Source organism: Mauremys mutica, chromosome 8 (assembly GCF_020497125.1).
Source record: "Mauremys mutica isolate MM-2020 ecotype Southern chromosome 8, ASM2049712v1, whole genome shotgun sequence".
NCBI classification, from domain to species: domain Eukaryota; kingdom Metazoa; phylum Chordata; order Testudines; family Geoemydidae; genus Mauremys; species Mauremys mutica.
Window position 1 is genome coordinate 9,184,984 of NC_059079.1, and position 26,607 is coordinate 9,211,590.

Sequence of the window (26,607 nt, forward strand, 5' to 3'; positions counted from 1 at the left end):
TTGAGGCAACCCAAATTGGTGGTTACTGGTGACTCACATAATGCTTGTTATTTAAGGGGGAAAAAACCCAAACACCTGTTTAGAATCTTCTATACATGTACAATAGGCCTCCCCCCGCAATGCCAAATCTGAAGCTGAATTTTGGGCCAAGGCAGTTTCTTTTTTTTCTTTTCTTTTTTTTTATAAACTATATTTCTGGTTGTTTATAGATTTATTTGTTGTTAATCTGTAGAGAAATTTCAAAAGTGATTTTCAAGGTGTAGGTTTTGTTTTGGTAAAATCTCATAATGATCCAGACATATTACAGAGTAAATGTGTGTCACAGGATTGCTGTGTAGGAAACATGCAGCATATGACAGAGTTTGAATATTCCTGGTTTATATCTTGAAATCAGATGTCCAATCAGGAATATTCCAGTGCGGGAAGTTCATTCCCACCCCACTCTGCCGCCAATTCTTTTAATTTGTACCCAACTCTGTGAATGAAGCATAAAGGTTGCCCCATGTCATTTGATGTCAGTTTATTAATATGCACCAGAGGTAGAGACTGGGATCTGTCGAGTGTTGCTGTAAAATTTCAGTTCAGGAAGAGTCTCAACCACTGACCTCTTGATGGTTCAAGTGAAAAGAAAGAATGTGCCAGCCACTGAGTGAAAGCACTGAAGTATGCTCTGATCTGCATATGGTTAGAGTCTGGTTATTGGGTGTATCTTCTACTATCCTAGCTAGAAATTATGGGCCTTAAAATCTCCCCTCTCCTTGTCTCGCCTTCCACGACATGGAGTGGAGGAAAGAAGCAAAAGGCTCTGATCAAATTGCCCCAAAGTTATCTACATGAGGAATTTGGAAGCAAAGTCCAATTGTGCGTTGTGTGTACTGTGTCATTGTAGGGTGCAGGAGTAAGCGTTGTTGCAAGCAATGCTGCTGCCTTCCAGGTTCTTTCCCATAGGCACTAAAACAGGAGTTCTCAAACTTTTGTACTGGTGACCCCTTTCATATAGCAAGCCTTTGAGTGCAACCCCCCATATCAATTAAAAACACTTTTAAATATATTTAATACCATTATAAATGCTGGATGCAAAGCGGGGTTTGGGGTGGAGGCTGACAGCTCGTGACACCCCCCCCCCATGTAATAACCTCCCGACCCCCTGAAGTGTCCCAGCCCCCAGTTTGAGAACCCCTGCACTAAAACAATGAGTAACCTGATATTAAAGCATGCATTAAAAAGCCTTTAAGGCAAGAGGAAGAGGAGGCTGGCGCTACTGAGGTGATCACTTCATAGACAAGCAGGTGTCACTATTTCTTTTTCCTGGCCATCTGTTTTGCTAGTGACTCACCAGCAAACACAAGAGGAAAATAGTGTGTGGTTGAAGTGGCGGGTCTAGATTTTATTTATTGACTAGTAGTTTTGGATGCTTCAATTTTTTGGTGTTCAACTGGTGATGTCTTAGTAAAGCCTGTTTTTTTATAGATGGGTGTTTGACACTTTCCGAAACTTGGGCCCCTTCAGAGTTTTTCAGTTTGAGCACCCAGAATCACTAATCACTTCTGAAAGCCCTAGCTGGGGTCTTCATCAGGAGTCCTGATGCTACAAGAGCAGAAGCCTTTAGCTGGCGTTAAATTGCAACAGAGAGTCTGGGAAGTAGAAAGGAGGAAAACTAGATATAGAAGTGTTACATAATGGTGATTCTTCTGCAGGGGAGAAGTTTCTGAGCTATAACAAGCAGGTGATAATAAGGAGACTCCACTAGGTCATTTCCTAGTAAGCATTGTTCTTCCAGTTTCACCCTGCCCACCTGCAGCTGGAGATGTTCAAACTTTAAGTAACTTAATTGGAGGATTTGGTGAATGGTAGAGTAGGTTGGCAAGTGGTCACAATGTGCATCTTGAGAACAGGGAACCTTCTGAAGATGGTAACAAAACCACACCCCAAAATATAAAGCCTATAAAGCAGTACCAAAAATAGTATTTAAAGTTATGACTGGAAAGATCTTTTAGGTAATAGAGTGCATGCAGATAGAAAACGATACCATAGTGAAGCCTGTACTTAGAATAATATTGCTAGAAAGAGGTAATGGGAACTTTGTTTTATTAATCGAAAATTCAGTATTTTTATACTGAAGCCTTGATTTTTGTGGCAAAAGCACTCCGTTAAGTTATTTAGGCATATTTATATAGAATGGTAAAAATATGCTTCTTTATCATGGAGAAAGATATTTCTCTTATTCATGGGGAAAGAGATTGTACAGTTATTGATATCTGAATCTGGTGTGTTTCCTCCTGCTCCTGTTTATTTGGGGTCTGATTCCAGGAGCTGCAGGTGGAATACTTTACTCCTGGAAGAATTCTGCACTACTGCACAATACAGAATTTGCGTAGAATTAATGTTCTGCGCAGAATTACATTTTCCCCTGCAGAATTGGTGCTGCAGAGCCTGGTTCCCTAGCTCGAGGTGCGCCTGCAGTTCCCGGGTTTGCCAGCCCTGCTTGGTTACATGGTGTGACCAGATCTCCTCTGTGTGCAGCAGCTACTGGAGCTGGTGAGCTATGCCCTGTGGGGAGAGGCAGGAGCAACAGCTGTGAGCTGCAGGGAGGGGCCACTGCTTTCCGGGAGGGAAGACTTGGGGCGGTGGAGGGTGTGACATGAACTTTTATGGGGGCAGATGAACCTTTAAATTGTAACCACCAAACCCCCCCCCATCAGCAGATACTGGTGGTCTCTGCCCAGTGTTACAGTAACAAAGCTTTGCAGAGCGATGCCTGCGTCGGGGCTCTGCAGGGCAGGGGTTGCAGGGGTTTGAGCCGTGGGAACCCCATGCAGCCCCCTCAAGCACCTCTCAAATACCTCCTCCCAGTGCAAACATACCCCTCTAGTACCCCCCCCCCAAAAAAAACCCACCTTATACTTTCCCTTCCCCCAGCAGTGTCCTCTATTTGGGAACTTGAAATATGGTAACCCTACGGGGTGCAGTGTGAAAACACAAAAATTGACTAAAAGACTGGAGAGGCAGACTTTTCCCCCAGAATGTGACCAACTGGCATGTGTGACACACCCAGACTGAGGTGCCTGACAAAAGCATAACAGAAAAAGGAACTGGGTTGTCAGAGGGGTTTCTTTAATTTTACTCCTGGGGGGATCTCTTTTGTTGCCTGTATTGTTAGACATACTTGCTGACAGGTGTTTTGAAATAACGTACCAAAATAATTGAAACCCGCATGTTTTGTGTTACTTTGACAAATAAAATATGCAGAATTTTAAATTTTTTGGTGCAGAATTCTCCCAGGAGTAACTTATTGACTAAAAGTTATGCAAGCACAGAGCTTGTAGTCTTGGGCTCTTTATTTAATTTTTCTCTAGAACACTTGGAAAAAAGACTGTCTCAAATGTTTAATCCTGGAAGAACAACATGAGCTAAATGCAGATAATTCAATACCGTGCTTCACAATCAGTTATATTTATCTGATCCTAAACAACTGAAACCCTAATTTGCATATAAACTATTTTTCAGACTTTGTATCGCTAAAACAGTGGTTACATTTTAAAAAAAATGTCTTCCCTTTTGAGATTACCATTTCCAGCAGTATGTGGCCTATTTTAAGTACATTAGGTAGATGGGATTATATTACATAGGGATTACATTAGATAAGATTTTAAAAATTGTTTAGAAAGGATATAAACTCTCGTGCTTCATGGCATAAACCAGCTACTGACAGGATTTACAGGGGAAACTCCATTAAGGTTATTCCATTTTCATCCATTTTGGGTATGGGTTTCATTTTGGTTTGGTTTTTTTCCCACCTTTTTCTGAAGCATCTGATTCTGGCCACTGTTTAGAGACAGGATACTGGATTGGACAGACCACTAATCTGATTCAGTATGGCAATGGCTGTGTTCCAGTGCGTCTCAGCATAGGTCACAATATTGCTAAAACCTCTTTCAAAAGAGAAGAAACTTTGTGCCACCACCATGGGAAGTGATTATATAATTAGCTAACAATCCTAGAATGATGGTTTGGTTGGGTTTTTTGTTTCTGTTTTTTAAAGGTCAGATTTAGTTCCTCCCAAATAGGCCAGATTGCAATTCTGTTGAAAAATGTAACATTTAATTTTTCTGTATGTGGCTTTGTTGAAAACACAGGACTCTGGGTTGATTAGTATTTGTTGAAATAGAAGAACTTCATTATTGTGGCAAGCAGAGTGACTACTCTGCCAGAGTCCGTTTATCCGGAAACAAATCCTGAATTAAGTGAATTAGCTCAATTTTGATGAGGTGACTGGTAGGTTAGTGGTTTTTCTATAAATGTTAGTTTTACGTTTTTGTGTCAGCAGTTGAAATGCAGTGAATGAAACAGTGATCAAAAAAAGTGCAGGCAAGCTTCAGCTAAAACTCAGATGTGCCCAGATGGACAAAAGGCTAGGTTTGAAGTATAAAATATTATCTGTTAGGACTGAACAAGAAAAATTATTACAGTGGATCAAATGGAGTACAAAACATGCTCTGATTTTTGTTCTAAAACATCTTGGTTCTGGGAGTAATGCCTGAGTCAGAAATGCTGAGGTAGTATGTCAAAATATTAAAATGTTTAAAAAAAATACTTAACATATTAATAGTGGAGATACAATTTGGATTATCCATTATATCTAAAAACAGCATTGTTTTTAAACCTCTAAATATGTGATACTGAATGATACTAGCAACCTTCTTTTTCAGATATGTTGTTCTTAATTTGGTGCCCTATTTATTTCCCTTTTATATCTGTGTTTCCTCAAGTGCATTCTGTCCTTGAGCATAGATAAACCTAGTCTCACTGCTGCATATCCAAGAAAATCTCCAAATATTGATTATCTAAATAAACATTTGTGTTAAGTATCTGAAGTGTATTCATTAGCTTTGAGGGGGAAAAAATAGCAATCAGCATCACAGTGCTGAATTTCTAAAACGTATTTGGTGTGGCTTGATGTCTCTTCTGAATGCAGAGGAAAAACGGTCACATTTGCATCCGTCATTTTCTTTATCGCCTCACTGCAGTAGTCTTATGCATATTCTACACAGGCGAACAAAAGAATTTTGATTTGTTGACTATAGGAAAAAAGCCATGGCTTTAAATTTGAAAAGAGATGTGGGGCCAGTGTGTGTGTGTGGGAGGGGGGGAATAGGAAAGCCTGAGACTTGTGCTGTGAAAGACCTTCCTAATTAACTTTGCCAGGTTCAAACTGACATTGTTTTGAAGTGTTTTAAATACCTATAATGGTTGTGTACCTTATTCTTTATGTAATAATTGTTTGTTTTGAGTAAATAATTCCACCTGCCCATCATCTCTAATTAGTAAGGATTGGCAATAATATTGTAGGTCAACAACTAAGTACAGATCTGCCTCTGAAATCATGTTCTGCAGGTCTAATGTTACTTTTAAGGGATTTTCTGTTATATCTACTGAATGAAATAAATCTGTGTCTTATGGCCCGCTTTTTCATCTTACAAATAGGACATGAAGAATTATGTGGCTCCACCTGTCAGGAAACAAGAAGGCAAAGAATCTATCATGACCCCAGTCTGCCATATTCTTTCCTGTATTTTTTCCTTTGCATGGACTTCCATGCCTAATTTTTTCCTCTCCCCTAACCCTTCTTCTTTTCTTCCCTTCTAGGCCCAGAGCTGAGGATAGAAAGATAAGGACAGAGAGAGGGAAAGGGACAGAAAAGATTCCCAGAAAAGCAGTGGAGCTCCAGTCTTTTGAGTCCGCTGCTTCCCAGTGAGATTTGGGTTTATGCGGGAGGGGCAGCAATAGACAGCACACCAAGAAATCTGCCACCTTTTGAGGCGCCAAGGCTACATTGCCCTGCATTCATCCTCCCCTTGCTGCAGTGGGGGCACTGTCTGCCATGCTAGAGACCTCCTATCCTCCATCCATCCTAGCAACTGGCTCAGCTTAATTGCACCCCTCCCTCTGTCCCTGGTGCTTATCCCAAGCAGCTTGCACAACCAGCGGCGCAAAAACAGCGTGGCTGATACTGAAATGCTTCCACATCCCACGCAACTTTCCTTTCTGCCAACATCACAGCCGCCTCTCCTCCACACATCTCCCTGAAGCGCTGACACACTTTCTCTACAGCCATGGGAAGCACTACCAGACTTCCTTCTGTCTGGGCCTCTGGGAGTCACCAGCTTGAGGAGACCATCAGGGAGCTGGGATCTGTTGCCTGTGGGAGTATATATCCCGAGGTCTCCTCTGTGTGCCCCACAGATTTCTTGGCAGCCCCAGCGCCTGCAAATAGCCTGTCTCTTCAGAATGGGCCCCCTGATGCCCCCATCCCTCAAATTGTCTCCTCTTCAAGGTTGGCAGCATTACTCTGTTTGAGCCTGATCAGATCAAGCCAGCCCCATTTCCATCTTCTCCTACAAAGAGAGGCTGGCTTCAGCACTTCGACAAGGTTCCTCTCAGGATGCCTACACAAGAGACAGTTCCACTGTCACTGCATTGACATCTTCCCAGGTCTAAATGCTTTCTTCCAACCCTTTGGTGCTGGGAAATGTCAGAAGCCTAAGCCCCGGGCTGTGAAACTCTGGACTTTCTGGACAAGGGGAGCATTAGCCCTCTCTCTCTGTCCAGATAAAGAAGGGTTAGATTTTAATCCTGTTATTTCCTTGTGCCACAAGCCTGTGAAGAGGAGGAACTTCTGCCCCCCCTCTTATTCCATCTCCTAAACCTGCACATCTCTAACCACCTGGGTCCATTTTCTTCACTCTGCCTTCCTTTGCTCAATTGAATTTTGTCATGCCTACCTTCTCTGATTCCAAACACCCAGTCCACTGGCGCTTTCTCTGCTTCACCCTCTCTGATCACCACCTGAAGATCTTGGTGGCTCTGATGGAAGCATCTGCATCCCTAGCTCAGTGACATCCTGATTCAGGTGCTCTGTGCTCCCGTGGTAGAATGATCACAGAACAGGGTACTGTGATACCTGGCATCCCATGGTTTCATAATCTTTCAGAACAAGTCCCATCCGCTTTTCTCTCAGACCCTTCTGCACCTTTAAACCAGCCTGGATTCCAGAATGGCTGCGGCCCTCCTCTCAAAACAGGCTTCAATCTCTATTGGATTCTGTCTCAAGTCCTGGCTCCCTCCTTCGTGCCAGACAGAGATGATTCTTCATCTTTTAGGCTACTTTGCAGCCATTGTGGATCTGATTCTCTGAACCTCTCTCCATCTTAAGCCCCGATATGCCTTCCTTTTGCCCAGGTACCACCGTATATGTTACCTATGTGGATCTTTCTCTCTCACCAACAGCCTGTCCCCCCTGATTACCTAGTGCTCCCACTTAACCCCATCACAGTGGGTCTCTCTTTACTTCCCCACCATTTCCCAGTTTCTCTAGCCACAGATATAGCCAGTCTCTTGGGATCCATTTCAGCCCAGGAGACTTTATCATCACAGGATCAGAGAGAGAGCACATTATCGTACTCACGTTTCAGACCATCTTCTTAGTCAGACATGGGTATCCCTGCTCCTTCACAAGTGCATCCTGGTCTGAACAAGTACTGAACACACTTCACCTTTAGTGGGATCAGTCACTGATTTATTTATTTTTTTTGTTAATGCTCCTGGGTCTCCCATTTGACCCCCTGGAAGTCCCTTTCAAACTACTGTCTCCTCAGGTGGCTGTTTCATGGCTGAAACAGCCACCAGATGGGGGGATAGAATTGAGTGCTCTCATTATTACAGGTATTACAGGCATTCACACGTGTGGTCACAAGAGTTTGGAAAAGTTTGCCAGTTTGGCTGTTTTGAGGCTGCCACGAAAATGGGTGGCTGAAGGGCTGCATCCTACTCTCCTACAAGCAAACTGAGTGCCAGCACCCCAGCTGGTCAGTTGTCACTCTACTGGAGGGGTCATGGTTTCCTAGGTTGAGAGGGCTGATGCACCTACTTCCCAGGCATAGAAAGTGTCTGTGTTGTCTCCACACATGTATAAAGTGCCATCAGCTGGAGCTGACCATACCCTGGGGTTGTAAGCAAGGCAAGCCCTCCTCCTCCGGGTACTATTTGTTATATTTTTTTGGCTATCCTCACTGTCCCTATTAGCACAATGGAAGAAGAGGGACATATGCCAAGGAGAAATTATTCCCTGGTAATTCTTTTATTCCTAGTCCTTTCTTCTCCAATCCTACATGCACCTGCCTCCTCACTTCCATTTATTCTTATGTCGCTTTTCCCCATATTTCTACCTTTTTAAACTTCTTTCTATCCCTGAATCCTCTCTTTCTAAAAAGAATTGGGTAGACTGGAAGCTTTATATATAGGGCTTGACTCTCACAGATCGTTTGCCTTTTTGCTTCCTGGTAGATTGGAATCATAATGCTGTGTAAGTACCTTGCTGAATTGGGACCCAAAGTAGGAAAATAAAACACAAATTAAACAGGATAACTTTTTTTAAGTTAACATTGTGAAAGGAACAGTGCTGGCCATTGGGTATGTCTTCAATTGAATACTCAAATTGCGGTACCTGTAGTAAATGACCACAGTTGAAGGTAGCAACTTCTTTGAAGAGGTTTTTAATAAACTTGCTGAAAGTATCACTTTGAATCCTGCATGTTGGACAGAGGTAGAATTAATGAGAAGTGGTTGACTTTCCACTGAAATTTATCCATAAATTTCAGTGATAGACCTAGTTAGTTTTAGTACATGTGGACAGTGAGCTGGCAACGTTTCCCTGCTTTAGCATGTTTCCTTTTTCCTCCATTACACAGTATGTTGCAGTGTTTCTCAAACGTGGCCATATGCAGCCACCAGGGGCTTTGCTTGCGGCCATGGCCTCCTGTTACGGGCAGTGGGGCAGGCAAAGTAGCGGGCCCCTTCCTGTTACTCTTGGATGCACTGCCTTGATGTTGGTTGCTGGGGCCGCCAGCAGTGGTTTGGGCCTGCTCCCCCTGTGGAGATACCTGGGGCACAATGTTGGAGAGCCAGGCAGCCGGTGAGTTCCTCACCTTCCCAAGGGCGGTGGAGTTCAGGCTTTGGCTTCAGCAGCCCTGAGGTGACGGGACAGCAGGGCGGCAGGCTCTGGCCACAGGGCTTCAGGCTCCGGCCCCCCTCCAACTCCTATTGCCTCTAGCTCCCACTGCCTCCCCCTCACCTCACCCCCCTCCAGAGCTTAACTTGTCCCCACGCTTGACAGAGCTGAGTAAGTCTGCTGTGAAAAGCATACTTGTATGCTTGTTAATATCACTTTTCACAACAGACTTACCAGCTAGCAATAAATAAATTACAGTGATTTAAACAGGCATATGTGCGTATTTATTTGTTTTTCCTAAAGCAAATTAAGTATTTTAGGGAAAAGTGTGAGAGCGGCCGCCAGCAATAGTTGGTGGCTGCACTCTGAGGCCACCAAAAAATTTGTCCTGAAAACCCCTGTATTAAAGAGTATTATAAATACTTGAAGCACCACACTAGTCCCTTTTCTTTCACAGTTCATGAAGATTGAAAAAGTACTGCTGTTTTTAAAGCTTAGACAGGGCATTGTATTTGTAAATTAAGGCTCATTGTAGTCTACCCTTTTATGGATGGTGAGATTTTATAGATAACCATATTTTGAAATATGCACATATGATAAAGTCGGCATCACCTTTCAGTGTCTTGCCAGATGCTGTGTAAAGTAATCCACATAAATCTAGCTACTACAGATGAACCTTCTTAGATGTCAGTTTACAGCTTATATTTATGTTTAGGTTGATCAGATTAAAATACTGCAGATACAGATTGTGTTGTTAATATTAAATTTTGTATTCCGGTCTATAATAAATGATTTTTCCTCTGTGCATTGGAAAAACTGGTTAATAGAGCTCATAAGAGAGTTTAATTAGTGGGCTGTTTGTGAAACAGAATAGGTATTCTGAGTCATTGCTCAGAATTACTCTGAAATTTCTCAGTGTTGGATTGTTTTTCTTTTTCTCGTTTCCGTTGTTGTTTGACGCAGGATGTTTGAGTACAGGGAGCATTGCATAAATGTAGCTGAATGCAATAATTTAATGACAAAAGCACTAGGTTTTTTAATTAGCAGCCAAACAGATTTTAGACATGGCTACTAGAATATTTTGTTATATACTGTGTGGCAATCCTGTCTTTGTAAAAGAATATTTTCTTCTTTTTCCAATACTTTTATGTGCTTCTGGATGCAAGTGTCACTGCCACCACCACAACATAAAATACCTCGTGCTCTGAAGTGGCTTCCTCTCTTCTGGTGATTCGTCTTCTTACCTGTTCTCCTTCCATGACAGAATGCATTCTTGACCTTCCAGCAAAAATACCTCTTCTGTAGACCAGGCAGAATGTTTTATCAAGACAGTGTTTCTGCTGAGCCCTGCCAATACAATTCCTTGATCAGTCATTAGGGACATCTGCAGTGATTGAACTTGTATCACTACCCTGGTTTAGTTACCCCTATGCCTTTTTCTTTTCTCTTGTATAAAATAGTGCACATATAATTTAATCACTAGAGTAGTTGGGGTTTTGTAAACTTTGACTCTGGATAAAATTGTCAAAAAAACCTGACGTGACTTAGGAGTCTAAAGTCTTATCAACATGGTGGTAATGCTTACCATTGTAGGGGGAGTTGTGCATTGATCGGCCCCTGTAGACCCTGCTGATGCACACTAAAGGTTCCCTAGTGCGCTTTAATGTAGTACTGTTTCAACAGCACTGTATTAAAAGCACAGTAGGGAATATGCAGTGTGCACCTGCAGGGTCCATGCAGACCAATTATTGAGGAACCTGTTAGTGCTCTTTAGAAATCAGACCCCCATAGTAAGCATTACCCCACCATGTAGACAAGCCCTAAGTCCCATTAGCAAATGGGATTTGGGCTCCCAAGTGCTCTAAGTCCCTTCTTGTCGTAGAAGACTTTGAAAAAATTTCCCCTATACAGTGCAGTCCATGTATCTGTAAATTATATACACTAATCTTATTAGTTACTTGCGCAAGATATGGCCAATGAAAGTTCAGAATCAAATCTGCTTCTGTGTGCTGCCTCCAGTTTTCATTCCATCTTGATTGGTACAGTGATGTGTTCACAACTGAGGATTCAGTTGCGTTTCACCTTAACAAGCTAAAGTTGTTTGATGAATTCCACATTCAGTGTTGAGTTTTAGGAATCCGGAGGAGGCCGTGTCCCCCGTGATGAAGCTTGCACCACTTCCCTTGGGAGACTGTTCCATAGCCTAACAGTTATTGCTGTCAGGAAGATTTTCTCTTGAAATTTAGCCTATTATTTTTTTTGCCTTTCTTAATTTCATCTTGTTTCCTGCAGTTACACCTACAGATATCTCACTAATGATTCCTCTCCCTCCTTGGTTTTACACACTTCAAATATTTGCAGGCTGTTATGCCTCCTTTTAGTCACTGCTTAGCACATCTACAGTGTATTTTAATACTTAAAGATTTAGCTCTTTTTGTCTTGCCTCATAAATCATTCTCAAGTCCCTGGTCAGATTCATTGCTGTTTTCTGAAATCTGCCTCCAGTTTGTCAGTATTTTTCTCATGTCCCAAAATTAGTGCACTATTCTAAGTCTAGCTGGGCCAAAGCTGTAGAGAGAGGGAGCTGACACCTCCTTCCTCTAGGATGTGATGCATTTGTTTATGCAGCCCCCTTTGAGGTGGAGAGTAGGAGGGCAGCTACTTCATGTTGCAAACACGTGTAATTTGATTTGTGCTTTGCCCACATTATAGGTCTCTCTTAGCATTATTGCTTCCCATTTTATCTGTGTGTGTGTGTGTGTGTGTGAGAGAGAGAGAGAGGAGTATTTTTCCCCAATGTTTTAGTTTGCATCTTTCCATGATGAATCTTATTTTATTTCTACCTACGTTACTAATTTGTGTCTCTTTGTCTTTGGCTTTTCTTCTGTGCCGGATTCACTGCTGTGGACAGAAGTAATAACTCGTGGGGATTTCTGTCCCAATTGTGCATTATTCCGGGTCAGTGGATTTTGTGGACATCTGTAGCTCAATTCTGTTCTTGGAAAAACTGTTCTTTCCAGAACACAAAATCCACCAGTCCACAGGACTCCATACTTCTTACAGGGAGATAAGGAGGAAAAGAAAGAGAGGGGAGGTAGAGAGAACTAAATACAAAGTGCACGGGGCGGGGGGAGATCCATATATTTGCTCAAGAAATGGACTCCAAATTCTCTCATAAGTATAGTCCTTTTGTAGCCCATATATAACCACCTCATATGAGGGGTTTTTTAGTGTATCGTAGATTTTAATTATTGACTCAGATCAGTGGGACACACTGTGTGTGTGTGTGGAGGGGAGGGGAAATCACCAAAATAAAACTTTTTAAATGATTGTGGGGAGCACAAATCTTAAATTGGGTGTATCCTGTTTTTGTTCATGTTAATTTCTTTCACGGTACAGTAGTTCTGCCTCCAGATTCGAGGACATTGTTATGAGAAGGAATTTAAAGGTTAAGACTTCCAAAATTCAGTCTCTCAGTTGTGCCTTTTAATTTAACTACACTAGGCTAGATGCTCATTTATACTGCTGTGGCAGGGTAAAAGGGAAATTTTACACCCACTTTTAAAGTCCTTTAACCTGCCAGGGAGATGTAAGGAGGCAGTAGTGTAAATAAAACACACTGACCTCAGATTACAACTGGTCAGAAAAAGGTGGTTTTTTTCCCATTGAAAACGTCAACTTGTCAGTCAGAAATTGAAAACCAACATAGCTTAACTGAATTAACCCAACTTCATTCTCAAGCAGAGGAGGGTGGGCGCAATGGTTTGGGTGTTGGCCTGACACTTGGAAGATGTGAGTTCAGTTCCCTGACTTTGGGCAAGTCATAGAATCTTTGTCTTGGGGTATGTCTACACTACCCGCCGGATCAGCAGGCAGTGATCGATCCAGCAGGGATCGATTTACTGTGTCTAGTCTAGACGCGATAAATTGACCCCCGAGCCCTCTCCTGTACTCCAGTGCCGGCCGCAAAAGGTGCAAGCAGAGTCGACGGTGGAGCGGCAGCACGCTGAAGACACCGCGGTAAGTCGATCGAAGTATATGGACTTCAGCTACGTTATTCACGTAGCTGAAGTTGCTTAACTTAGATCAATCCCCCTCTTCCCCCACCCGTCCAAGTGTAGACCAGGGCTTAGTTCTCCATCTGTGAAATGGGGATTATAGTACTTGTCTACCTCACAAGCATGTTTTTAAGGATTAATGCACCAAAAATTGTGTGGCACTAAGATAGTGGGAACCTATACGTACCCTAGAAATAGATCAATTCAGTCTCCAACCGACTTGGCTGCAACTGCTTCCAACCGACATGTCTGTTCTTTGAGCTCTGCATTCAGCATATTCCAAGTCTTAACTGGTGCAGTAATCACACACAGTCATCTCCATTCTTACAGCACCATACTTATTTCAGATGAGATGTAAAATAGAAATCCCCAAATACTTGAGGTCATTAAAAGACCGTGGGACACTTTCTGCAAAAGTAGGAATGTTGTAATTGGTACCCTGGTCAAATTCCAACTGGAGTAATCTTCCCTTGCACTTCCATTTAGACACCCTGGTCTTCATTTCCTCTTTTGAATGGTTGTATTGTGTCTTGGTCACTGTACTTCGTTCTCGAAGTTGTTTGTATTTCAGTTCAGGAGCTGCAGAAGGACCCTAAAAGTGGGGGGGCACCGGTGCCCGAACTGTGACCCCGCCTCCAGCACTACCCCTTTTTCCCTGAGACCCTGCTTCCACAACAACCTCTTCCCACCGAGACCTTATCCCCACCCCCCTGCTATTCTCCACACACCCCCATTCCGGCGCCCCTGTTTCAGTTGTGTGCTCCCTATACGTACTGGGTGAGATTTCCAGAACTGGTCAGCAGTGAGTGCTCTTGAATGTCAGGCCCATTTTATATGTTTGCTTCATTTCATAGGTGTTCTTTGATACTTCAGGATGAAAAGCCTTGTGCAGTATAAAGCTATGGTCTGAGTTTCAGAGGCATGGAGCATATTCAATTTCTGGTTGAATTCACTGGGCACTTCCAGGGCCCAATATCTCTGCCATTCAAGCCGCTAAAAGCTATTATCATACATTAAAACATTGCGTCAAAAATATGAAGGCGGACAAAGCAAACGTTATTGTTATCTCCCTGTTGTAGTTTGTGAAAGCCAGGTTTTATAGCCTAGTGCAGCTCTGAATGGATGGTCTTTTCCCTTTAGCTCTTCGTCTAGGGCCACCATATTCGAGGCCGAGTTATTCCCTCCAGACTAGAGGCTCTAAAACTCATGAGGTGGTTTTGACCTGGTGAGTCTTGAACGTTTGTTTCATGTAGGATTATAGGATATCTTTTTGAGTTTTTGAACAAGTCTTTTTACTATCTGGTCTGTCTTTCTTTTTCTATCTATTTTTGTACAGCTTCTTGTACCTCCCTCATTGTCATACTATCTGAACACCTTTCAGCAGTGCATTAAACAATTGGACTAAAATATGTGCCATGGGGGAATGGTTGGGACATGTGTAGTGTCTTTTTTGTTTGGTAGGGTTTTGTTTTTAAACACACAGCAGTTTGTGCATGATATTAGAGAAGGAGTGTACCTTGCACTTGGAAGGAGAGGTCTTGAGGTTTGCGATGGTCCTTAGTTCCTGTGAGAGTTCGTTTCACAGTTTTGGACCAGTCTCCCCACCCAGCTTCTCCTGCGCAGATGAGCTTTTATCAGATTCCCTCTGGCATTACTAGAGTTTAGGTAGTGCTAGAAATTCACTTTCTGTGAGATTTCCTATGGGAGAGTGCAGCCTTTGCCATTCTGATTGCAGGGCTTCAGTGCCCTTAGGGAAGTATTTTCTGAGGGATACCATCCTTTCTGAGCAGTATTTTATGTCTGTGTGTTTGTTTTTTAAACATTGGTGCCTTACTGAAGCTTCCAGCTAGATGCAGTCTTAAACCATGAAACTTATGAGCTTCCCCTTAAGTTTGGTTTTCCTGATTTTTATTATGTTCCCAGACAATTAGTGACTTTTGGGGGAGGGGAGAGTGGGGAGCAGCATCCTTGTTTTACTTGGGAATCCCAGGTATCCCTGACCTATAAGACCCCCCTTTCTAGCTTAAGATTTTTGTTACTGGCATCTCCATTTTAAGCAGCAATAGGCAGCACTCTCAAATTGTAGCTGTACCACAGAGAAGGTTGGTTGGGATTTACTCTGCTTGGGCCCAACCTGCCTTCTGTAACACCTGAGATACGCGAACACTTATAAGTCACTTTCAAAGTGGAGCAGAGTTATTGCATCAGTAGTACTGGACTATTTCCTGTATTCTTTCAGGAGATACCATTCTGCGCCCATCAAAAATACCTTTGTTTCTTTGTCAAGGACCAAACCATTCACAGTTTATCTCTCTCCCCCTTTTGAGAATGACCCTGAAAGTGCTTGCTAAATTCTAGCAGATGTGACCGCTAGACTGTAGTAGAAACAGGCTTTCTCTCCATTCTTGGACAAGCAGCAGCTTCCCTAAACAAAGTTCTGTTTACTCTGAAGCAGTTCACGTCTATTTTAAATAGCCTGTAGGGTAATTAGACACCGTGTTAGAAAGCTACACCTAGTACAAGACAAGTTGTGACCTTCACACTCTGTTTATATTGGCTTATAGCAGTGAGGGGCTTACCTTAATTTTCTGATCTTGATAGCATTGTGTATTGTGTTTCCATACTCTTCTTTCAGTACAGATTCCTTGGATGACAGCAGCTTTCTCTGCCCTTCTGTGAAAGGGATGTAAAAACAGATGACGTATCAAGTTACTGTGAAAATGGGCACATTTTAGGAGCAAGAATACAGGGGACAAGTGGACTGAACAGGAAGTATTCTCACTTCCAAAGATTATTCCTAATAAGAATATGGACAGCTCTTTGTAGACAGTGTCTTGCAGGAAGGGGACACTTAAGATTATCAGAGAGTCAGTAGGCTTCCTCCTCTTTCTGTAGGTATAACCACTCATGGAGGCCATCTAATCAATTAACCATAAGTAAATACTTATGTGAACGTTTGATGAGGGATGGTTTAAATGTAAGATCTTGCACCCAATGAAATGCCTACTGAGATGTTCTTCCATCAGCTGATACCAATGTAAAGGCTGACTTTTCTGGACCTGTTGCTCATGAGACTCAACAGTGATGTGTGTATTTGTTTGACTTTTTGTAGAACCCCACGTGCTTTCTCAAAGCTCCTCTGAGAGCTGAAGCAAAACAGGGTGAAAGGCATTCTCATTCTGCCCAGCTGGCTTAAATAAATGTAGTTCTTAGTGTTGATCCTACTTGAAGGTAAACTTGCAAGACTTCTTTCTGGTGCTAGATATTTTTCCTGTGTTGTCTTTGACAGTTTGGAGCACTGAATGCTACTTAACTGACCTTCAGGACCAGAACCCTGCAGAACTCACTGCTCTCTTCCTAAGGGTAGATGATTCCCCCACCCCCAGCCTTTTGGGGGAGGGCTGGGGGGATGTATGAGACTTTAGAGTGAAAAAGTTTGGTATGCAGGATTTCCTTGTGAAAAATCTGGGATGAGGCCTAGGCCAGAGCTTGTTAGAAGCCCCACTATTGACCAGTTGAAACTTAAAGAAGTACCATTCATAAAACTTACATTTGGAGGGCCTCTACTTTTCATATTTGCTGCTTCTTGGTGATTGCCTAAGTTAAGACCTATGCTTAGTTTACTTTCCCTTGGTCTGAATCTCCTCTCCATGGCTTCCCTCCCCTTTTTAGGTGATTGCAGTCAGTTTCCCTTTTGGGAACTATCATGGCAACTGAAATGATGATGAACTTGGCAGCACATCTGTCTCTGTGCATTTTCAATGTGTCCATCTCTGTAGTATCCATGTAACCTTCTGTGAATGCTACGTCGTCTCCCCCAAAATACATTTTCTAATGAGATTTTTGCCATTCCTAATTTTTCCCTGGGTCTCCCTCTTCTTTCCACATCCCCATAAAGTAAGCTGATCTTATTAAAAGAGTAATTAGGGAAAAAAAGGAATGTGTTTAAAATCCTCTAGAAATATGTTGGATTTCTCAAGCACTAGACATCCAGGATGGGAACCCTAAATATAATTAGGTCTCTTGTATTGCTAGTGTTTTAAAGGGGGAGAGTGCTCCAGCTACTCTTAATTTTTGTTAAGAAAAAGAAATGTGGCATTTTGCAAGCTTCTTTTAAACATATTGAGAAGGCCATTTGATAATTTTTCTTGTTTGCTTGCTGGCTTTCGTTAGGATATGGTAAAAAGCGGAACAGTCTGTAGACAATGCAAAAAATGTTCTGCCTTTGCCGATTTGTAAGTGAAAACTATTATCCAAAAATTGTATGCAGGAGAGGAATACTTTTTTTCTCTTTTTCCTAAACTTGCCTCTGCATTTCCTGGGTGAGTTTGTGGCTTCCACGGGGAGAGCAGACCTGAGTTTGAAAGATACTTCTGCGGACTGTATTTATGATTTGCGCCTGTGTTTGGAAAGCTTGTAAAATGGAAAGATCCATTGCTCTTGTTCAGATTTGTCTAATTATATTGCGGTGATACCTAAGGACCTTAACCGTGGACTAGAACCCCATTGTGCAGAGTGCTGTGCAAACCCAAAACAAAAAGATGGGTCCCTACCCCAAAGAGCTTGCAATCTAAATATAAGGCAAAAGACAGCAAATGGACACAGATAGGGTAGTACAATGAAACAATGAGACAACATTGGTCAGCATGACACAGTTTTATCAGAATACAAGAAGCCTAACGGTTGTCAAGTTTTTTGGAGGTATCCTGGCATAGAAGAGTTTGAAGGAGGCTAATGAGCTTTGCAGACGTTTATGGGAAGTTCCTCCAAAGCATAGCGGGTAGTTGGGGAGAAAGCACGAAGGTGTTTGAAAATGCAACAGTGGCCAGTGGTTAATTGGCATCATCTCAGCTGGCCTAATAGGGAAGCAAATTGGACTTCAGTTTGGCAACAAATCCTTCACTAAATATCCCAGGATTAAGTACAGATGCGGGGGCAATAATTGGATTTAAGGAACCGAGCAATGTGTGATATACAGCATTTCATCTGTAGGGGTCTCTTTAAATCCCAGGTGACATGTGACTGAATGTGGTTACCCTCTGATGACTGATGTAAAACGGGTTAGTAGTTGTGGTCCAGTTACTGAAGAGGGAGATACTGCATTGCAAGAATAGCATCCAAGTAATGGACACCAGCTGGCATTCACATTGACGATTTCGGGAGAGCAGCTGAAGATTTCAGTTAGTGTCTCACCTCTAGATTGGGTGAGGTACAGGGAAGATGTGGTGTAGGGAGCCTGGCATTACTGGTATCCATATTATACCTGTTCTTGTGAATAACTAGAGGGTTCCAGTGCAGACAACCTAGCACTCTGTGAATGTGATGAAATTCCCTTTATTTTAAAAAAAAAAAGGGGGGGAAGGCTAAATTTTTGGTTTTGGCTTAATGCTGCTCACACATTGATAGGTCTCAAGACCAAAGAGAGTGATTTCTTCAAAAGAGCATCCAGTGTGCGGGACACCAACCTGAAGAGGCCCAGCTTGGCTCAGAGGATGATGATGTCTTTTTTGTTTTGCTTCGGGGAATGGCTGCACTAGAAACTGGGAGGGGAGGTGGGGGCGGGGAGAGAGAACAACAAGCCAGAATAGTAGGAGTGCGAAGATCTAGAAATACAACATGCTAGCCCTACCTCATAGTGGTGTCTAATGAACTAGTGGATTCCCAAGTACAGAAAACAAGACTCACAATTTAACCTGGTGCTGTGATGTGACATGTGTGAATGGACTGCTGTGCCTGTGCAGAACCCCATTGAGATGCCCAACTGCATGCTATATGTTGCCGGATCAGGGCCTAAGAAATGGTTTCCTTTTTCAGAACATGCAATAAAAAGATATGATCAAATAAATGAAAGCTCATATTTCTTGGCCATGGTTTAGAACAAATCCTCTTCCCCTCCTCCAGTATCCATTTGCAGCGCACATGAATCTAGAGTCTGTTTTTTTTGTCATGAGATTTATTGCTATTGAGAATAGTTTGAAAAGAATTTATATTTAGCATGGTTTGTTCCATTTTTTTTGTTTGTTTGTTTCTTGGCTATGAATGTTTTAGTACACTAAAAATTTACAATGTCTGCTAGCCATCTCATATGACCAAGCATAGGTTTTCACAAAATTATTTTTCTGTGGATTTTTCCTTTTGACTCTGTTGGCTGGCATTCTGTTGACTGAGGTAGAATTTTTTTTCCTTCAGCATCTTTGATATAAAGTATAGACTGCTAAATCATATGGCAGAATGCAGCAACAAAAATTCGGTAATTGAACTAACTGCATCAAGATTGTTGTGGGTTGAGCTTTAATGGTTCATTTAATAGTAAAGCAGTATTTTTCCTTTTTTGTAAAAGCAGCAGAGAGTCCTGTGGCACCTTATAGACTAACAGACGTATTGGAGCATGAGCTTTCGTGGGTGAATACCCACTTCGTGCATCTGACAAAGTGGGTATTCACCCACGAAAGCTCATGCTCCAATACGTCTGTTAGTCTATAAGGTGCCACAGGACTCTTTGCTGCTTTTCCAGATCCAGACTAACACGGCTACCCCTCTGATACTTTCCTTTTTTGGACTCCCTGAAATTAAGTGTTTAGAATGTTGAATAAGTCAGTTTAGATTTTTCTTTCCACAAGAAATTTTATACAATATAACATCGCTGATGGAGGAATTAGCATACATGTGATAAAAACACAATCAGTAGCTTAGGAATAGAAGTTTATGATTAGCTTTTTATATATGCATTATCAATCACTTCTTTTGAGGAATTTTGTTCTTTGAATCAGATTATGCAAACATGAAAAGGAGTAACTTTGCTCATGTGAATTGCCTCCTTCCATGGAAACATCCATGTAGATATCTTCTTGTGTGGAGGATGGCAGATGGCCAGTGCAAAGTAACCTTAATGATGTAACTAAGGAACTCCAGAGAAAGGAATGGGGGGACATGAGAAGCTTTGTCTCCAGGTCAGTGTTGTTCTCCTCTTGTATCGGCCGTCTCATGTCACTCTCTCCCCTCCCCAAAGTTCCTTTTGGGTTACTTTTATCTATATTCTCTTCCTTAAAAAGGTATTTATGCAAATGTCTCTGAGAAACGAGAGAGACAAGGTGGGTGAGCTAATATGTTTTTATTGGTCCAAGTTCTGTTGGTGAGAGACGAGCTTTTGAGCCACACAGAGCTCTTCGGGTTGGGAATCATTAGGAAAGGGATAGATAATAAGGCAGAAAATATCATATTGCCTCTATATAAATCAACGGTACACCCACACCTTGAATACTGTGTGCAGAGCTGGTCGCCCCAACTCTAAAAAGATATATTGGAATTGGAAAAGGTACAGAAAAAGGCAACAAAAATGATTAGGGGTATGGAACAGCTTACGTATGAGGAGAGATTAATAAGACTGGGATTTTTCATCTTGGGGAAGAGATGACGAAGGGGGGATATGATAGAGATCTATAAAATCATGACTGGTGTGGAGAAAGTAAATAAGGAAGGGTTATTTACTCTTTCTTATAATACAAGAACTAGGGATCACCAAATGAAATTAATAGGCATCAGGTTTAAAACAAACAAAAGGAAGTATTTTTTCACACCACACACAGTGAACCTGTGGAACTCTTTGCCAGAGGATGTTGTGAAGGCCAAGACAATAACAGGGTTCAGAAAAGAATTAGGTACGTTAATGGAGGCTAGGTCCATCAATGGCTATTAGCCAGGAGGAGCAGGGATACAAAACCATGCTCTGAAGTGTCCCTAGCCTCTGTTTGTCAGAAGCTGGGAATGGGCAGTGAGATGGTCCACTTGATGATGATCTGTTCTCTTCATTCTCTGTGAAGCACCTGGCTTTAGCCACTGTCAGAAAACAAGATTCTGGGCTAGATGGACCTTTGTTCTTACTCGGTATGGCCATTTTTGTGCCCTGTGTGACTCTGGACAAGTCATTCACGGCCAGATTCTTAACGGTATCTATAGATATCTAGATATGTTATATGAGGTATGTTGCAACACTTAAGTAACTTAGACAGCTAAGTCCCATTTTCAAACGTGACTTAGGCACCTAGGAGCCTATATCCCATTGATTTCAATTAGACTTAGGCGCCTAAATACCTTTGAGAATCTGGGTCTAAAAGCTTGTCTCTTTTCAGAATGGGACTTAGCCATCTAAGTCACTTAGGCCTCACAGTGCTGAGCAGAGCAACACCTTAATACCTTTGAAAATCTGGGCATTATTCTCTCTCTGCATCAGACCGTTCCCCAGGTGTGAAATACAAATTACTTTATTGAGCTCTACTAATGGAAAGTGCAGTGTAAGAGTTATTTATTTATTATTATTATTATTGTATTTATTTGTATTGTGATAGCACTTATGAGCCCCAGTCCTGGAACAGGACCCTGTGGTGCTAGGCGTTATACAAACACACAATGCAAAGACTGTCCCTGCCCCACAGTGCATACCCCACTTGCCAGAGGTATCGAGGGTAAACACATTCAAGATTGGGAGGGGCCCATCTGTAGCTGCAGTGGGGTCCATATAAATACTTTAGGTCGGGGATTCTCAAACTTCATTGCACCACAACCCTCTTCTGACAACAAAGTTTCTACATGAGTGGGCCACAGCCTGAGCTCCGCCGCCCCAGGTGGGGGAAGTGGGGGCTGCGGCCCGAGGGTGGGCAGCGGGAGAGCTTGGGCTTCAGCTTCGGCCCTGGGTCCCAGCAAGTCACCACCCATTTTGGAGAACCGCTGCCTTAGAAAAGAGTGCGGAGGGGTGACACCAGAAGCATTTGTTACGCTATTTATGCTCCTGCTTCTTTGCTCAGTTTAACTTTTGGTTAGTGCCAGCGAACTGGGGTTGGAATATATTTGTTGAGATGGATTTAGCCATTCGGGAAGAAGGGGTGTGTTTTATGCTTGTACTTCTAGACCTAGTGAATGGAAGTGCTCCCTTGATGTATGTAATTTAAAATAGCAATTTCCTGTCTGTAACGCTGCATGTGGTCATTGTAGCAGTGAAATAAAGCATTTCTGTGGGTTTTTAAAGGAGTTCTGCAATATGCATTTAAACCTTAAAAATTGAGCACCTTGAGCTGATTTTTAGAAGACTGAGACATTCCTATTATTATATGGATTATGCAACACAACATTTCTAGGTGTTTTTTCCCCCAAATACAGTAGGCCAAATGCACTCACGCGCTCTCTCTCCTCCCCCACCCCCACCTGCTCCCCACAAAAACAAAGTAAGAAAGTTTTATGTAGCAGAGATGGAATCCCTCCACCGGACTAGGGCATAGCTCCTCATGTGCAGGATGCTTAGTGACCTCTGCTTCCCCCATGCAGGGGTGTGAGAAAGAGCTGGGTAGCTACTTCTGCATTATTGCAGTTAGAGCCTCTATGGAGTACAAGCAGCAAAGAGTCCTGTGGCACCTTATAGACTAACAGACGTTTTGGAGCATGAGCTTTCGTGGTAGGTATTCACCCACGGAAGCTCATGCTCCAAAACGTCTGTTAGTCTATAAGGTGCCACAGGACTCTTTGCTGCTTTTACAGATCCAGACTAACACGGCTACCCCTCTGATACTTGACTCTATGGAGTACAGTTTTCACAGCCTGTTATCTCTCTCCCTGTGTGGGCTTTTCACAACCTTTCTTCCTCTTACCCCTCTTGAGCAGAATCAGGATGATTCCTCTGCACATTGACCCCATGTGCAGGTAGGATTTGGACCTAGCATTTTCAAAATTCATTAAAAAAGTGCGTAACAGTGGGTGAGATTCAAGGAAGTGCCTGCCTCCTGAGAATTTTTTTTTTTAAGCCTGGTTATCGCTACTCACTTCTGCATGCCCAGTAAGTGTCTGTGGTTTAAAAAAATACAACAAATGATGCATTTTCCAAATATCCAAAATAATTTAAATATGGCACATAAAACAGAGGAATTTGAAAGCCTGAGTGCAAAATCTGCTTGTGTGTTGCTATTGTCTTTCGTGTTCTGTTAACAACATTCATATTGTAAAATCATTGGGAGAAAGGTGTAATATTTTTTGGTGTAGATTTTGGTTATGTGATCCTTATCCTACTCCATTGCAGACACCTAGTTGTGCTTGCTGTGTGTGTATATGTATAGCGTTAATAATAGTACATCACTAGCTCCATGTTACTAAACCGAGTTGTTAAACCAGGTCTCCTCCTTCTACTACAAACATAAACACAGACATTACCAGTAAAAACAGAAGCTGTTGAAATGATTTGGCTGCTAAAATGGGCTCCTGCCATCCGGATGCAGCAGCAGTTGTACCGTATTGTCTTTGCCGGCATCACCAACATACTAAAGAAAACATAATGTAAGAGCTTATCCTGGCACGGGATAGTCTGTCCTTTCTTTTCAGTTCTGCGTTGCCACTCACAAGTCAATAAGACAATATTGAAAGTTTAAGTTGATTTTACAACCAACTGAGCAATGTGTTTTGGAGGGGTCTGGTAAAATCTGAGGCTTCTGAACTTTCACATTATGAAAACCAGACAGACTCTATAAACAATGGCATGAGGAGCATTTATTTTTATTTCATTTTAAATGGGAACCATGTTGCTTATACAGCTGATCCTCTAGTTTGTTACAAACTCAACACAAAGCTATTAATTGTGTTTATCTAATTCCATTGATATCAACACATTACATGCTTTTCAGATAACTTGTAGAAAAGCATTTTTTTTAGCTTTTTTTTCCTGTTAGTTATGTACATTGTAGTGGCTATTTAAAATTTGTCTGTTAGCTTCCACAGAGTTGAATGGTGAAAAACTGACACCCTGCTGTATGTAGAGAGTCTAGGTGGAAGTGTGGTGAAAATAAACACTAGAAGAGAATTTTGATTCCACATTTGGAAGTCATTCATGTGCTGAAAAGATACTGAGTCCTTTTTTGTTTTGTTTTGTTTCTTATGTTTCAACAGGGCAGAGTTTAGGGTATGGATTTGTTAACTATATTGATCCAAAGGATGCAGAGAAAGCCATTAACACTTTAAATGGACTCAGACTCCAGACCAAAACCATAAAGGTAAGAGAATACAAAGAGCCTTTTGCTAAATTTAGGAAGAGCAGTAAGACAGTTTTTTGGAAATCTCATCAGTATTTTAATCTGACAATGTAAAGGGCACAGTTAACTCGCTGTTCCTTAAAACAAAGGATGTATGGCAGATGGAATCTTTTTTTTTTCTTTCAAACTGCTACTATTTTTATTTATTGTGGGGGGGAAACCCTTGTCGAGTATTCTAAAGCGTTGTAATGGGATTTGAAGTTAGGATAAAACAGCCATTGAGAGAACATTACCCATAGAACAAAGGTGAAGTATACAGTTGTATCATTCATAAATGACCACAACACATGTTATGTTAATTACAATTAATTTGGCATGTGATTATCAAACATTCAGTTCATAAAAGGCATCTTCTAACCAAGATACACTTCTTCCCAGTTAGGTGCCATTTTCAAAAACCACAGTACTCTCTTTCAAGGGTTGTTCTTCCAGTTTCACTGTTCTTTGTTTGTTTCACTTTCCCCCAAAGAGACTAGAGATCAAGTAGAAGCCACCCAGTTTGTTATGCAAACGTGCCATTAGTTTCTCCCTGGTTTCCTTAGTGGTCCGAGCAAATTTTTGCACTGTAGAATTTCTTACTGCATCTCTGATTTCAGACAAATAGTCTCTGGATCTGCTCAGTTAATCAGAAGCAAAAGTGTTGACCTTTAAGAGAACAAGAGACTAATCACTGAGATTATATATAAAATATTCTTTCCAAAATTCATCTTGCAGGAGCAAGACCGTCACACATGCATGTATTTATACCATGTACCAAAATCCTTACAACAGGTTTTTATGCAGTTAAGGTTTGTATTTATTTAATTTATCCAAATGTGTAAAGTAAAGCAATAAAATAAACTATTCTTATCAACTGCTGCAAATTGAAATTTAATACTGAGACTCAGCAATTTATTCATTCCACTTATAAAGTTGAGCTGCAGGTTATGCTCTACATTTATCTTAAAGGAACACTGACAAGATAAATATCATAGTTTTAAAAAACAGGTTCTTACCTGTTTTCGAAAGGCCTTAGATTTAAAACTCAAATAAACATCTAGTTTACTTCCTACTTTTAATGTTGTGCATTTACTATTGGTATATTAGACACTTTGTCCAATCTGACTACATTCTTTTTTTTTTTTAATTACATTTCTAAATTTTTAATCGCTTTCACTTTCTGGTTCTCCTACGGAAGAACTGTGCTGTTGTATTTGAGTTTCCTGTGCTGCTGGGGAATGTCAGCTGCAAAAGAACATTTTAAATTTTTCTCTGTTTCATGAAACTACTTAATTTATTATGCTCTTGTAACTTTTCATAAATAGTTTAAATTCACAGTGATTTTATTCATGTGTCCTTCAAAGGAGTTATAACTTCTGCAGTAAAAGCTTTGTTTTAGGGAGGAATTTGGTACACTGCACATTTCTGGAAGAGTGTTTCTTTAATACAAGTTTTTTTTTTAATTGTATGGAAACAGTTTACTGGGTTTGGGTTTCTTTTATGCTTATAAATACGTTATTGATTACTTTGATTTCACAAGTGAAATTCTGTTGGAATTTTGAAGGCATTTAAAATTTAATAGTAAACAAGGAAACAAGTCTGTTTTATATGCATAGGAGTTGTATATGTTTTACAAGGATTAGTAGAACATATATAGTCTTCAAAATACACATTTTAAATAGGTATTAACAAAGTCACCTGAATTAATCTGAAGGAGCTTACTTTTGAATCTCCAGGCCTTGTTGACTGTAACAACATCATATAAGCAATAACACACAATAAGGTATGCATACTTTTTGGGCAGTTTGAATACAGATTGGAATTGCATCTATTGCCGATAAAATGCACCCAAAAAGTGTTTGAAGTAGCAAAATGGCCTTTTATTAAACTTCCCGCCCCATCCCCACAAACCCTTTTAAAGCCACGGTAAACCTAGCCTATTACTGTATTTATTAATTCTCTTAAAATAGACCCTTTCTGCCACGTGTAGCACAGTTTGGAGGCTTTACAAAATTGAAGTTGTTGAGGTGTAAAGAATATATTTTTAGTATCCTCTCCAACTCCCATGCCAGTTAAATATATTGGAGGAAACTACTTCTGAATTCCACCTTGGATTCCAAATACTCTTGCAAAGCAGCAACAAATCATATGCAATAAAGTTTTAGATCACTTTACTTTGTCCTTCCCATCCCACTCATCATTTCACATTGTGCTATCACTTAAGACAGGATCACTTTTGTTTGGCTTTATTATATTTATTCTTTTTATTTATGTATTGGATTAATGCACAAAAATATAAGCGCACCTACCTAATGCTCTCAGTGCCATTTGCAGATCTTTAAAAATGCAGTCGGTACTTAAAAATTAAATTTTTAATACGCAGTTGCTTTGCAGATTGGAAAATGAATTTGATTCAATTAAATTGTAGCATAAAATTTAAAACAAAAGAACTGATTACTTTCTTGGATTACGTCATAGATTTGATTGTATTTTTTAA

At 41.2% G+C, this 26,607-nt stretch overlaps 1 protein-coding gene across 15 annotated transcripts in view; it reads left to right on the forward strand.

The window, feature by feature from the left end:
- ELAVL4 (ELAV like RNA binding protein 4) overlaps positions 1-26,607 on the forward strand; it is a 130,103-nt gene that overhangs the window by 84,454 nt on the left and 19,042 nt on the right. For all 15 annotated transcript variants that reach the window (XM_045028078.1, XM_045028080.1, XM_045028077.1 and 12 more), the window contains one exon: positions 23,989-24,092. In XM_045028078.1, the coding sequence (XP_044884013.1) occupies positions 23,989-24,092 (104 nt within the window). The remainder of the gene's footprint in view (positions 1-23,988; positions 24,093-26,607) is intronic.